Source organism: Myotis yumanensis, unplaced genomic scaffold (genome assembly GCF_028538775.1).
Source record: "Myotis yumanensis isolate MYYU_CA2020_CCGP unplaced genomic scaffold, mMyoYum1.0.hap1 SCAF_14, whole genome shotgun sequence".
Classification (NCBI taxonomy): domain Eukaryota; kingdom Metazoa; phylum Chordata; class Mammalia; order Chiroptera; family Vespertilionidae; genus Myotis; species Myotis yumanensis.
In genome coordinates, this window is record NW_027223765.1 from 47,660,566 (window position 1) to 47,673,423 (window position 12,858).

Below are 12,858 nucleotides of genomic sequence, written 5' to 3' on the forward strand. Positions count from 1 at the left end.
GGTAACTTTTCAAAGGCGTTTCTTTTGAAAGTGTGGGTGTGAAACTGCTTCCCTAATCACATCTTGCGGGAGGATCGCCGAACATCTGTATATTATTTGAAAATTTAGCATCCGGTTGGGATGTTTGGGTGGGTGGGGGACCCTGCACGGTGAGATGAAACAGCAGGCGCCGTTAAAAACACGTCAAGATGGTTTTAAATAGGGGCTGAAAAATTAGGCAAAAATTATAAATGGCTAATTACCTTGGCTCAATTACACGTTTAATCAAAAGCCCGCCTCCCCCACTTTTTGCTCTAGAGTAAAAGAAAAATAGGGCGCACAGAAGTCTAGGCGATAAAGATCTTCTCACCAAGAGCCAAGGGACAAAACTCATTACAGATAAGCCCAGTCCTCCCTTTTCCCCCGGTCGCCTCTCTACGATTGCTAGAGAGGCTGCCGCTCCCCGGGTAGCTGCCAGGAAATCGGTGCTGCCCCGCGGGGCAGCTTTCACCCAGCCGGGGGCAGGAGGCTCACAGCCTGCGCCCTCGCCTGCGCCAGGCCGGAGTGCGGGAACCTTCCTCCCTCCTGTGAAGCGGCGAGTTGGAAAACTCTGCCACCGATCCACCGTGGCGCGGGGAAATGGGGGGCTGGATTTTGCCAGCCAAGGATCAGTATCCCTCTCCCCCACCCCCACTCACCAGCTGTGGACCCGGCCAATGGAAGCCCGAAAATAAAAAAATAAATAAATCCTCTCGCAGCTCGAGTGCAAAGGCCGCTCGGCTTTGTTTCCAGGCGGGGGAATGGACCGGGCTGGGGGCGCGAGCAGGGAGTGAGCCGGGCGCGCCCCGCCGCGGTGCTGCCGGGGCGATGGAACACAAAAGGATACCCAGGAGCCCTAAAAAGGCAGCCTACCGCCCTCCTCCTGTCCTCAGACCCCAACGACGGTCCCCCAAGTCCCGGATCCGCGAGCAACGAGGACAGGGGGAGACCTCGCCAAGCCCGCGCAAAGCACGGCGTCTTTAAGAGCTTGCAGAACGGGAACCTGGCAAAGCCTCGCCAGCCCCGGAAGGCAGCATCCCTTCTTTCTTTCTCCAAGACCCGGCCAGAGCCGCCCCTCGCCTGCTCCGGGGAGCGCGCGGGAAGAACGGGGCTGTGGGACCCTTCCGAGGCGGTAGCAGAGCGTGGCTGCTTTAAGAACGTGGAGGGCGCGCGCCCGCCGCTCTGGCTGCGCGCCCCCGCCGCCGCCGCGCGCCCCTGCTCGCGCGCCCCCGCCCCCACCGCCGCCGCGCGCCCCCTGCTCGCTCTCTCACTCGCCGGCTTTAAAGTCTCTGCCAGGATCCATGCTCACATGTTACTTCCTGTATGGAGGCATGGCCAGTTTCCAGCCCCGCGCTCTCCGTTCCTCCCCAGCTTGCACCGGAGCCACAACTTTCAGGAGCATGGACTGAAGGCGCCCCGGCCCCAGCGTTCCTCTGAGATCCTTTGTGTTTTCCTCCTGCCGTTTCTATTTTGGGGGGGCTCTTCGCTCCCCCCGCCTCTCTCCTCCCCTTCCCCGTTCGCAAACATGCCTCCTTCCTTCCCGGGGCCCTGGAAGGAGCTGCCTGCCTGAAGCCCGGAGACGCCGAGCCGCGCTCAGCCCTGCCGCCGCCCGCCGGCTCTCGGGCTGCGCCGCGCTGCCGACTCAACTTGGGGATCCTCGGCTGCTCGCCGCTGCCGCCTGCGGTCCCTGCCGGCCCCGGGCCCCAGGCATCGCCGCCGCCCGCCGACTCCTCGCCTTGCTCGCTCGCTTCTCTCCTTCTTGAACGGAAAGCAGCCCTTCTCCGCCGAGGATCGTCCCCCGCGTGGCTCCGCGTTTCGGTCACTTTTTGAGGTTTTTTTCCTGGGGACACTTGGCTTCCCGGATTCCAGAGGGACTCGGACCGCCGAGCGTCGGGGGCCCGTAGAACGGGCGAGCAGGGGAAGAGCCCGGGTTTAGTGGAGGCTCACACGGAGGCGAGAACTTATTCAACAAGTTTACCCCCCTGCCACCCTCTTTTCGATGTGCGTTTTCGGACATGCGGAGGTTACTGGAACCGTGTTGGTGGATTTTGTTCCTGAAAATCACCAGTTCCGTGCTCCATTATGTCGTGTGCTTCCCGGGTGAGTGCTGGCCGCCGAGGGGACGCGGCCCTGACCGGCGCGCGCGGGGGATGCGGAGTTGTCGCCGGGGCACGGAGCTCGGGCGCCGGTCCCGGGGACCCCGGAGACAGTGGAGGGGAGGGGGGCGGACGCCCGGGGAGGAGAGAGGGATCCACTCGGCTGGTTCTAATGGCGTAGGGAGGCTTGTGGTTGCAGAGGGTGGAAGAAGGGGCTGGCGGGGAAAGGGGGACGGGGACAGCAGGGGTCTGCTCTCGCTCGGGTTTGGGAGGCCTGGGGAGCCAGAGTCGGGAGAAAAGAGGGACTTGTTCTGCTGATCCGCCGCCGTTCGTGAGAGCTCGATCTTTGGGGCTGTTGGGGGAGACTGGGACCATGGGAGAATGCCTCTGTGGGTTTGAGGGGTCCAGGGTGCGCCCCTCGCCCAGGCGGGTCTTAAAGGCGCTCAGAAGGGGGGGTGGGAGGGACTTGCTCTGCTGCCCACCAACCCTTTGGAAAGGCTGGGTCCCGGGGGAGGGAAGCTGGAGGCTGACCGCGGACCATTGGGAATGTTGGGAGCAGTCTGCATTCCGGTCTCGCGGGCCAGGGGCGACCCCCGCTCGGCACTGGAGCGCGCGGGCTGCGTTCCGGTGCCGGCGCGAGGCTGCCTTCCCGGGAGCGGGGGCCTCAGCACGGCGGGAGGGCAGGGAGCAGGCGGTTTAGGGAGATTTCTGGCTTCCCCAGCCCCGGCACGCGGCCCCTTCACCCCGAAACTCTGCTCCGCGGGGCTGCTCGGGTCCGGGCGCGGGGGTGGGGGTTGGGGGGGGGGGGGGCGTCGGCAACTAGGTTGCTTTTCGAGCCGGGGCGGATTTTTCCCCTTTCGCGCGCCTGCCTACCTTCATCTTTGCCCTTTTGCAGGCTGTTCGCGGCAGGCAGACCCAGACCCGCTCCTTTCTGACCGGGTTAAGACAGGGACGTTATTGACCATCGTTGAAGATAATAAGTAACCGCATGTAGCAGGGTGCCCACTTCTAGCCCTCCACCAGCAGGCTCACCCAACCCACCGTACTCTTTACCCTCGTGGAGGGAGAGGCCATCCGCCTCCCTCCACCATCCTGCAGGCCCTCCGGGCTGCAGCCCCGAGCTCCCTTGAATCCGTCCAGCCGCCTCCTCCGGGGCGGAGGCCACGGTCTGTGCCCTAGCTGGGGAAGGGGTGGGAAGAAGGGGGCGATTCGTTTTTTTCACCCTTCTGTCCTTAGGAGGCTTGTTATGCCTTCTCACCCACCAGCTCCACGATACCCAGAGGCGGGGGTTATCTGAAATAAAAAACGGGAAACGTGCCTCGATGTGTTTTGCTTTCCCTGGTCACAGCCGCCTGCCCCCGGGCGTCCCGAGCGCTCGGTTTTGGTGCAGAGGGTCCCTCAGCTCCGCGGTGCGCCCTACAGAGGGCACGGGCGCGCTTGCTGCCCCGGGGACCGGTAGCGAGTGTCTCCTTTGCAGGCACTGGGGCGGCCTCGAGGGGCCGAGAGGCCGAGCATCGCCCTCTCCGCGGCACCCGCTGTCCCTCTGCGCATTGTCCTGCCCCTGGAACTGCACTGAGCTTCAGCCTCAGCCCAGAAACCCAGCTCGATGCTGAGAGAGGACGTGCGTCCCCACTCGCCCTGAGGCCTGGGGTCTGCCCACCAGAGCCCTGCCTCCATGGGGCTGGGGCGGCGTGGACATGTCCCCTTCATGATGCCCTCTCCCCCTTCAAAGACCACTGCTGAGTGGTGCCGTTAGTCATCTGCTCTTTCTAGACTTGTGTGCTGCGGACTAGCCGGCCGAGTGAGCTCAGGTGCACACTGGGGTCGAGCTCGGTACGGGTCACGCGTTCCTGGGGGCAGCAGGTGAGCGGCCTTACGAAACAGGAGGGATTTTTAATTCCACTCTGGCTTCTCCTTACGCTCGGCGTGCAGCCAGGGAGTGGGCCGGCCGTGATTCCCCTTTTCCTGCTCTCAGGACGCTGGAAATCCAAAATGGGATGCCAGTCATGCCGTCCTCGTGGGGCTTGGACAGTTTTCGTCGTTTACATTTCTTTCCGTGCCCACGGTGCGAGGTGAATGGCCCGTCCCCTGCCCCGGAGCCGCAAGGTGTCGGGTGGGGACAGGGCAGGGGTGTGAGTCGTGCGGAAGGCGGGGGGGATATGGTTTGGAAAAGTGCAGCCGGCAGTGGGAACCGGGCAAAGTTAAAATGTCAGAGCCTTGGGGGACTCGCGCTTGCCGTTTTCCGAAGGTGCGGTGACGCCGCTGGACCTCAGGGGGCGCCCCCGAACCACTCGTCGGGCTCCGCCACCTCGGTGCGGTAGGCCCTGGTGGGAGCCTCCGAGGCACGGGTGCGCCTTCGCGGGGACCCGGCCTCACCTCTGCGCTGCTGCTTCTGGCCCGCTCTCAACCCCGTGGAGGCTGGGGCTCGTTTTGGGGCCCCCCTTACTTGCCGTCATCTGGGAGGTGTTTACCTGCTTGACACGAGGGATGAAAATGCTTCTGGTATTGGATTAGGGTTCTTGTGAGATTTTAAGCAAAATCCCTGGTTAGTAATTTTGTTTCTCAGAAACTCACCAACTTTTCCGTTGCATTTGAGCTCTCGCTGCTGTCCTCAGGAGCTGTAACTTGGGAGGGTTTGGGATGGTTTTGTCCCAGCGGATCTGAAACAGTGGCGTGTAGTCTCCCAACCAAAAAGTATGGCAGGTGTGGGACGCGCGTTGCTGGTAGTGTTTGAAGCGATATTTCCACTTTCCAGAGCAGAAGTGTTATTAAACACGATATAGTGCATACATAGTACATTCTTTTCATGCATCTCTTAAAAATATTCTATAATGGAATAATATAGGGAAATGTAATGGACCCCTAGGGATCCCCCCACCCAGCTACAATGATCAACTCAGTCTTCCCTCTTTCATACCCCTATATCCTTCCCAACACCACCTCATTTTAAAGCACATCTGACACCTAGTTCATGTAAGCATTGGGTATTTTTTCGATAATCGCTGAGAATGTAAGTGCCTCCTACAGGATATAAAATATATATCCTGAGAGGGTTAACATTTTATGTATTTTACATTCTTAAGCTCTTCAGCAGAAAGTTAAAAAAAAAATTCTTTTTTATTGATTTCTTCTCTCTCTGCGTCCTCAGAGTGAAAGCCTCCTCTTTGATTCTGATATGTTTTGTACCCTAATTAGATTACATCCAGGAGGCTGACGCTGGAAACACTTCAGATGGATAGGCTCTGCCGGGTGCGTTTGGAGATGTCAGAATCTGAGGGTCCATGATTGATGTCTGGTGCCTCTCCCTCTAAGCTGTGTCTCTGTATTTGCATGGACATGCTTTAGTTCTGATGGGCATCCTTTATGGCCTTCTTAGGAAAATGTGAAAGTAATATTTATAAGTCAGCTGTCTTACTCTTAGGGATGGGGGGCAGGGGGAGAAATCATCCAGTCCCCTCCACCCCCTTAAGAGTCTTGTTTGAAAATAAAGAATCTTTATCCAGTCATTAAACTGGTTCTTCTGACACAGTTAAGTAAAACAATCTTTGATGTTCCCTTCTAAACATTACCGAGTTGATGAAATGAGCACATTGCTACCTCACGGGGCTTTTTGGAAATCGAGGAAGCTGCTGTGGCTGGAGGCAGAGGTGTTATAGGAAAGGGTGGCTGAAATGAGAAAAAGAACAAGCCAATCCTGAAGCTGTGAGCATCTCCCCTTAATTTTGGACCTGTTTTCACTGAGTAAAAACTGTGGTTTATATGAAGTGGAATGCTGATGATTTTATGCAAACAAAACATAAAATCAGATAGATTCATCCTTCTCTTCTGGAAAACTCCCAAGTTAATGTAGCATAATCAGTTACCTATCAGCACACCAGTGGGAATGAACTTTCTTGCCATTCATGTAAGATCATTTAAGATGCCCCAGAGCCATTGTTACTAAGGCCCCTCTCCTTCCACCCTCCCCCGTTTTCCTGGAAACTCCATGATCAAAAGGACAGTCAGGATACTTACCTGAGCCTTATCTGTATGAAGGAAGCAAATGAAGTGTTGCTAGTGCTTGGTTGCTTTAACCTCTTCCCTTCTATGGTGAAAGGTTTCTTTCTTTTTTTTTAAAAGCTGAATTTCCATTCAGCGTTTAGCTTGGAGCATGCAGTGTGGGTGTGCATTCTGAACTGCAAGTGTAAAAAATTGACGACTAACACTTTGATCCTGGGGCACATTTTTCATGTGGTCAATTTCACAAGTCGGAGCTTATGGGAGAACTTCAGAATGCCGAAAATTATCTCACAAGCGCTTGTGTCCTCCCACATAAGCTCTTCGTATGCTTTGGTTACAGGTTGACCGCTATCAGATGACAGGTTGTAATCACTGCAACTGCATTTCCGACGGTATCTGTGTAGAGAATAAAAGGCCTGCAAATCTAATGATAAAGGAAGCCAAGGAAGTGTGCCCGGCTCCCACATCAGAGCCAGATCCAGGCCAAGCTGGTAGCTACTGAGGAGGGGCTCAGGAAAGTGGGAGAGTCTGCCCCCCACAGGCACTGAGAGCTTATGTGGAATCCGCAGCAGTCACTGAATTTGTTACGGAATGAGGTTGCCTGGGCACACTGTTAGGCCTTCAGTAAATATTTGCAAATGATTAAAACATCTGATATCTGGGTTTCCCTGAGAAATGGGAGTGACCCGCTCACTTGCAAAGAACCAAACACATGGTGATGGCAGCATTCTGTGTGCTTACAAGATCAAATACACATCTGACTTGAACTTTTTTTTTTTTTGCTATTGTGTTTATGTGGAGTTGTGACGAAAAAAATCCACTCCAAAAAAGATGTGTTTTAAAAACCCTTATTTTCCCCTTACAATTCCTCTGTCTCAAATTTCCAATACCACAGAATTATCTCTTTTAAAACAGGTCTGGAAGTAATGTAGGTGAATTTCATTTTCAGAAGTGGTTTGCTCCTATTAAGTAAAGGACTAAGGTTTACAGGGATGGCTGTGCAAGATTGTTTGAAGTAGCTAGAGGGCTCTGTGTGCTATTGTCTCCTTCCGTAGGAACACCTATAATTGGAGGGGCTGTTTCACCTGGCATCATTCATGGCAAAATGCTTGGTGTTTTGACTGACAGAAAACAGGTCTATGTGAGATGACTTGCCAGGACAATGCAGGCTCGAAGTTTTAATGACTACACTTGATAAGACCATTTTAAAAATTGTACAAAGTGCCTTAGCTGGTTGCTCAGTGGTTAGAACATCAGCCTGCATACTGAAGGGTCGAGGGTTTGATTCTGGGCAAGGGCACATATCGGTTGCAGGTTCCATCCCTGTCTGGTCCAGGCACTGGTCAGGCGCCTTCAGGAGGCAACGAGTCGATGTGTCTCTCACATCAATGTTTCTCTCTCTGTCCCTACCTCTCCCTTCCACTCTCTCTAAAAAAATCAATGGAAAAAATATCCTTTGGTGAGGATTAACAAAACAGCGACAACAACAAAAATTAAGACAAAACAAAAAAACTGTGCGAAGTGCTTTTAGGGCCAGCTGACCGGGTTCCAGATGTGCCTGGTTTCTCTGTCGAAGCCCCTGAATTGGGCAGTGTTACTGATGTACTTGGGGTGGGAGGTGGGAGGCAACTTTCGCATTGAAGAACTTCGGTATCTGCCAATCAGTTTATGAGTGAGGGCACTGGTTTCTAGGTATAGAACAAGGAGAAGGCTTTTAGGAGCCTAGAACTTGTTAGTACTTTTCATTTTCCGTCTCTGTGAAGTGGCCTAGTGATTGCACCCTGACTCCTAAAGTCTTTGTGAGGGTTGAATGAGAATGCCTGCTACAGGACTTAGCACTGTGCATGATAAATAGTAAGTGCTCAATAAATTAACCGTTTTTGTTTTATGTATACTAAAGAGATTTGGATAGGAGTATGTGGAAAGAAGAAAATGAAAAGGACAACTGTATGCAAAGCAAGAACACTTACATTTTTAAAATATGAACTCAAATGAAGGTTTTTGTAGGTAGCTTTGCTATTGTGGGGGAGGGGGAATAAGGACCGGCCTGAGGGTATCCCACGTAACATTGGAAAGTTGGTTACTTTTTGAGGTTTACTGAAATGAGAAAGCCATGGTGAAGTCCACTTTTTTCAGCTTAAAATGGGTAAGGTGTTTTCCTCAGGCTTAAAATGCGCACGTGAGCCTCCAGCTCCCTGCGTGGTGCTGTCCTCCCTAGGAGGAGTTGCTTGGTCCTGCGCCCTGGAGTGCCCCTTCCTCCTCTGAGGCCTCTGCGCAGTGGGTCTCCCTGTTAGGGCCATTTCTTGGTTTTCATGTGGCAGTAGTGGGAAGGGAACAGTAGTATTTGCGTGTTGCTTTGCTTTTGTGCTGTGTGGCCGGTGAACACGCGAATATCCCTGTCTCCATATCGTCCTGGAATCAGACTGGCAGAGCACAGGAGAGAACCGCATGCCGTGCAGAGTACCTGCCCTCTAATCAGCTTTTTGCAAACTGAAATCAGCATGGTGGTGTTCTGGCCAAACTGCAAAGTGCGATTTTAAATTACTCGACTTAGCTATTTTTGTAGCGAAGTGACACAGTTGGCTACAGAAATCTAGCAACTAAAACAGAAGAAATGAAAGCCCAGTTCATGGAATATGTGACACTTCCATGTAAGAAAATAGGACAACTGGGCTTATTTTTTTGTCTGTGATACTATCTTTCTTTTCCTTTTAAAATTTAATTAAATTTAAATTTTTCCCTTCACCATCTACCCCCCTCCCAATACCCTCTCCTACTCCTATTCCCCTGTAATCACCACACTGTTGTCTATGTCCATGAATTCTGTTTCTTTTTTTTCTTTTTTGCTTAATCCCTCCCCCCTCCCCAACACCCCTTATGTAATACTATTTTTCTAATGAGAAGAGTGAAGCAGGTTGTTGATTGATGTTGTAGAGGGTATACTTTTAAGGAATTTATTTATACCAGTTTTACATGAATCCAAGAGGTATTTGAGCTTTCCCACCGCTGCAGCCCCGTAAATTCCTCAATGCACTTAAATCAGATAAACTCAGCCCTCACTGGTTTGGCTCAGCGGATAGAGAGACGGCCTGTGAACTGAAGGGTCCCAGGTTTGATTCTGGTCAAGGGCACATGCCCGGGTTGCTGGCTCGATCCCCAGTAGGGGGCATGCAGGAGGCAGCTGATCCATGATTCTCTCTCATCATTGATATTTCTTTACCTCTCTCCCTCTCCCTTCCTCTCTGAAGTCAATTAAGATATATTAAAAAAATCAGATAATCTCATCCATTTGGAATGATTTGGATAAGGGGCACAGCCATAAGCAGTTTACTAAATACAAAAGCATAGTCTAAATTAGGGAGGAAACATCATTGACTTTTTAAGAGTCAAGTTATTTCTGAATCGCCAACGGATTTCCTTACAAAGCAGTGGTTATTTGTAAGTGAGTTCTGTTCATTTTAAAAAATATATCACTTGTCCTGAAGTTTTTGGATTTAGTAAATGGGGAGGCTCTGAACCAGCCTGGGGGTTGGCGGTGTCACTGGCTAGCTGGGCTGCCTTGGACAAATGACCAGCATCTTGCGGAAGTGGGGTTGGGTGGTGTTGGGGTCCTGGCAGCCCCAGATGTACACATGTCATTCAGGAACCGCACTAGGACCCCAGAGGCCCAGGTTGAAACTCTTGATCTGTTGCAGCAGTGTTACCTGGGAAAAGTGGGCCTTGTTTTTTTAATCTCTGAAATGGGAACAGAGATTCTAATAGCCCACACTTACCACGGCTGAGGAAGCTAACGCTGAAGGAGGTTGTCCCTGTCCAAGTCCCCCCTGTAATAAGTGTGTGTGGGGAGGTGGCTATAATATACCTCCCTCGGGATTACTTTGAATTGCAGACTGGTTGCTGTTTGTTGGGAAGCTTTTTTTCCTACTTGCACAGGAAGGCCAATTTAAAAGACCAACCCAGCCCAGGGTATTGTCCCATATAAGCAGGTACCGTAAGCACTGGGTGAAGTAAAGGTGTCTTCCTGCTTGCTACAATTAAATAAGAAAGTAATGCAATTAGTGTAGGGTATTATTGGATTATATTGAAGAGATGACCTTTCAGCAAACTATGTTAGCTTCAGAACAGGCTAATAACTGTGGACAGAGTGAGTTTGTTGGTGAGTTTTTCTGACTCCTCTTTAAAATGATCTAACTTGATTTAGTTTACAATTTGAGAACTTAGTTTGGGGCATTGAAAACGGTTTCTAATAATGTGGTGTTATTATCACATATATCATTTAAGTGTGGGCTGCAGGCTCTGAATCACGATTCGGGAAAAGGTCTGAGGTGGTTGTACTTGCCGGAGTGGTTTGGGCTCTGGATTTTTCCTCTGGACTTGAGAACCAGCCATGGGAGCCAGCCAAGCCGGTTGTGGGATCTGGCTCGGCAAGACCCTGGGTTCCTCTGGGGTTGTTTTCTTTACCCTGAACGGAACGCTTCTGAAATTCTGCTGGAATTTTAGGATTGTTGATTCCACAGGCTGGGCAGTTAGGAAGGCCTGTGATCTTTCTGCAACATGCAAGTCAAGTGCCAGTGCATGTCAGATTCTGATCTGTGAAGTGTACTTCTCTTTGACTTTCCTCTGAGAGTTTTTGCTTCCTAAGGCGCTGTCTAAAACCCTTTGATGATCTTGCTAACTTTGCTACAGAACAGCCCCAGGGAGCAGCCAACTGGGTTGTGAGTGGATCTTGGTTAATGGAATGCCTTTAAGTTATTTTCTCTTTTTTAACATTAAACCTTATTTCACCTGGAGTGCAGGTAAAAAAACGGAGGTTTGCTCATGCCAACGAAGTTATGTGTGGCCTTTAAAACCAATGTGGTGTGTGAACAGGATCGCGGTGGCAAGATTTGTCACGAGGCTGATTTTCGGATCTTTTGTCTTACACTGGTCGTGAGAAATGGGGACGTAGTCATTTGACTGCCTGGAGTTCTGCAGGGGCATCTGGCCAGCAGAGGCTGTCTTGGGCCATATTGTGTTGAAAAGAAAAAATTGAATTAAAAATTGGGGCATTTCACATTCTTGCTATCAACTTGCGTACCCAGAGTGTGCCAGGCACTGTTCTAGGCACTGGGGTGGACAGTTGACGACCCAAACAGATGGGAAGTCCTGCCCTGGTCCGGGCTTTACATAGAAGTCTGAGTTAGTACCGAAGAAGCTGGAAGGTATTGCAGCCGAGGCCCTGTGTTCTGGCAACAACAGTGACCAGGAATTAAATGGTGGCTTCCCCGGAGACGGGCACCCGCCTGGCCCACTGCGGTTATTTACAAAGCTCAGCTGGTCCCTGGAGGTGTTTGCCTCCCGCATACAGGTGATTACTAGATTTGCACCTGAGGGACAGCTATCTATTTATTTACTTATTTATTTATTTGGGGTTTTGTATTATCTGAGTTGGGTGTGTGTAAATGTGTGTGCCCATGTGCTAGTGCGAGCAGGTGTATCACACTGGTTGATGAAATGACTTAATTCCTCTCAGTCTGATCTCAGTTATCCTGGATGTGTCTTTTTTTTTTTGCTTTGCAAATGCCTGCTATTTGGATATTTCACAGTAATGCGGTGACTTCTATGGCTGTTGGCTGTGTTTTGGAAAATCTCTTATTTAAGAAATAGCTGCCTTGGTCACTTTCTTGTTTTCAAATCACCTAAGAAGAAGGTGATGTGGGGGTGAAAGAAGAGAGAAGGACACTGACCAATGTAGTAGGATTTGAGTAGATTAATATTAGGGATATCATCATATTAGTTGATCCCTCAGCAAACATCTTAAATTTTGTTTTTTAAATATATTTTATTGATTTTTTACAGAGAGGAAGGGAGAGGGATAGAGAGTTAGAAACATCGATGAGAGAGAAGCATCGATCAGCTGCCTCCTGCACAGCCCCTACTGGGGATGTGCCTGCAACCAAGGTACATGCCCTTGACCGGAATCGAACCTGGGATCCTTCAGTCCGCAGGCCGATGCTCTATCCACTGAGCCAAACCAGTTAGGGCCATCTTAATTTTTTTACATAACATTCCTGACCCACTAATTTTTTTTGCACATGAAACCTATGGATTTCTCACATATGATAAAAACATCACATATCTTTGTAATATGCTTTTATTGATTTTTTAGAGAGACAGTAAGGGAGAGGAGACAGAGAGAAACATCGATGATGAGAGAGAACATTGATTGGCACCTCCTGCCTGCCTCCTATTGGGGATCAAGTCCCAAACCCAGGCATGTGCCCTAACTGGGAATCAAACCGTGGCCTTCTGGTTCATAGGTTGATGCTCAACCACTGAGCCATGCTGGCTGGGCAAGATATATTCTAATTAGAGTTCAAATATTTATGAGGCAGTCGTTTTGATGGTTCAAACTTTTTTTTTCCTCTCTTATGAAATAACTAGAGGCCTGGTGCACAAAAATTTGTGCACTCGGGAGGGTCCCTCAGCCTGGCCTGTGCCTTCTCGCAGTCTGGGACCCCTTGGGGGGATGACCACCTGCTGGCTTAGGTCCGCTCCCTGGGGGATTGGGCCTAAGCTGGCAGTCAGACATCCCTCTGGCAGCCCGGGAGCCCTTGGGGGATGTCCACTTGCCAGCGGGGAGCAGGCTTAGCTGCAGTCAGACATCCTTAGCTCTGCTGAGGAGGCGGGAGAGGCTCCCACCACCACCGCTGTACTAGCAGCCATCAACCTGGCTTGTGGCTGAGCAGAGCTTCCCCTGTGGGAG

The 12,858-nt window shown here is 51.2% G+C and overlaps 1 protein-coding gene across 3 annotated transcripts in view; it reads left to right on the top strand.

Moving 5' to 3' along the window:
• Positions 1-1,321: 1,321 nt before the first annotated feature.
• The window catches only part of PTPRG (protein tyrosine phosphatase receptor type G), a 675,258-nt gene continuing 663,721 nt past the window's right edge, over positions 1,322-12,858 (top strand). For all 3 annotated transcript variants that reach the window (XM_070390897.1, XM_070390899.1, XM_070390898.1), the window contains exon 1: positions 1,322-2,118. In XM_070390897.1, coding sequence (XP_070246998.1) covers positions 2,034-2,118 — 85 coding nt within the window. In that variant the 5' untranslated portion in view covers positions 1,322-2,033. The remainder of the gene's footprint in view (positions 2,119-12,858) is intronic.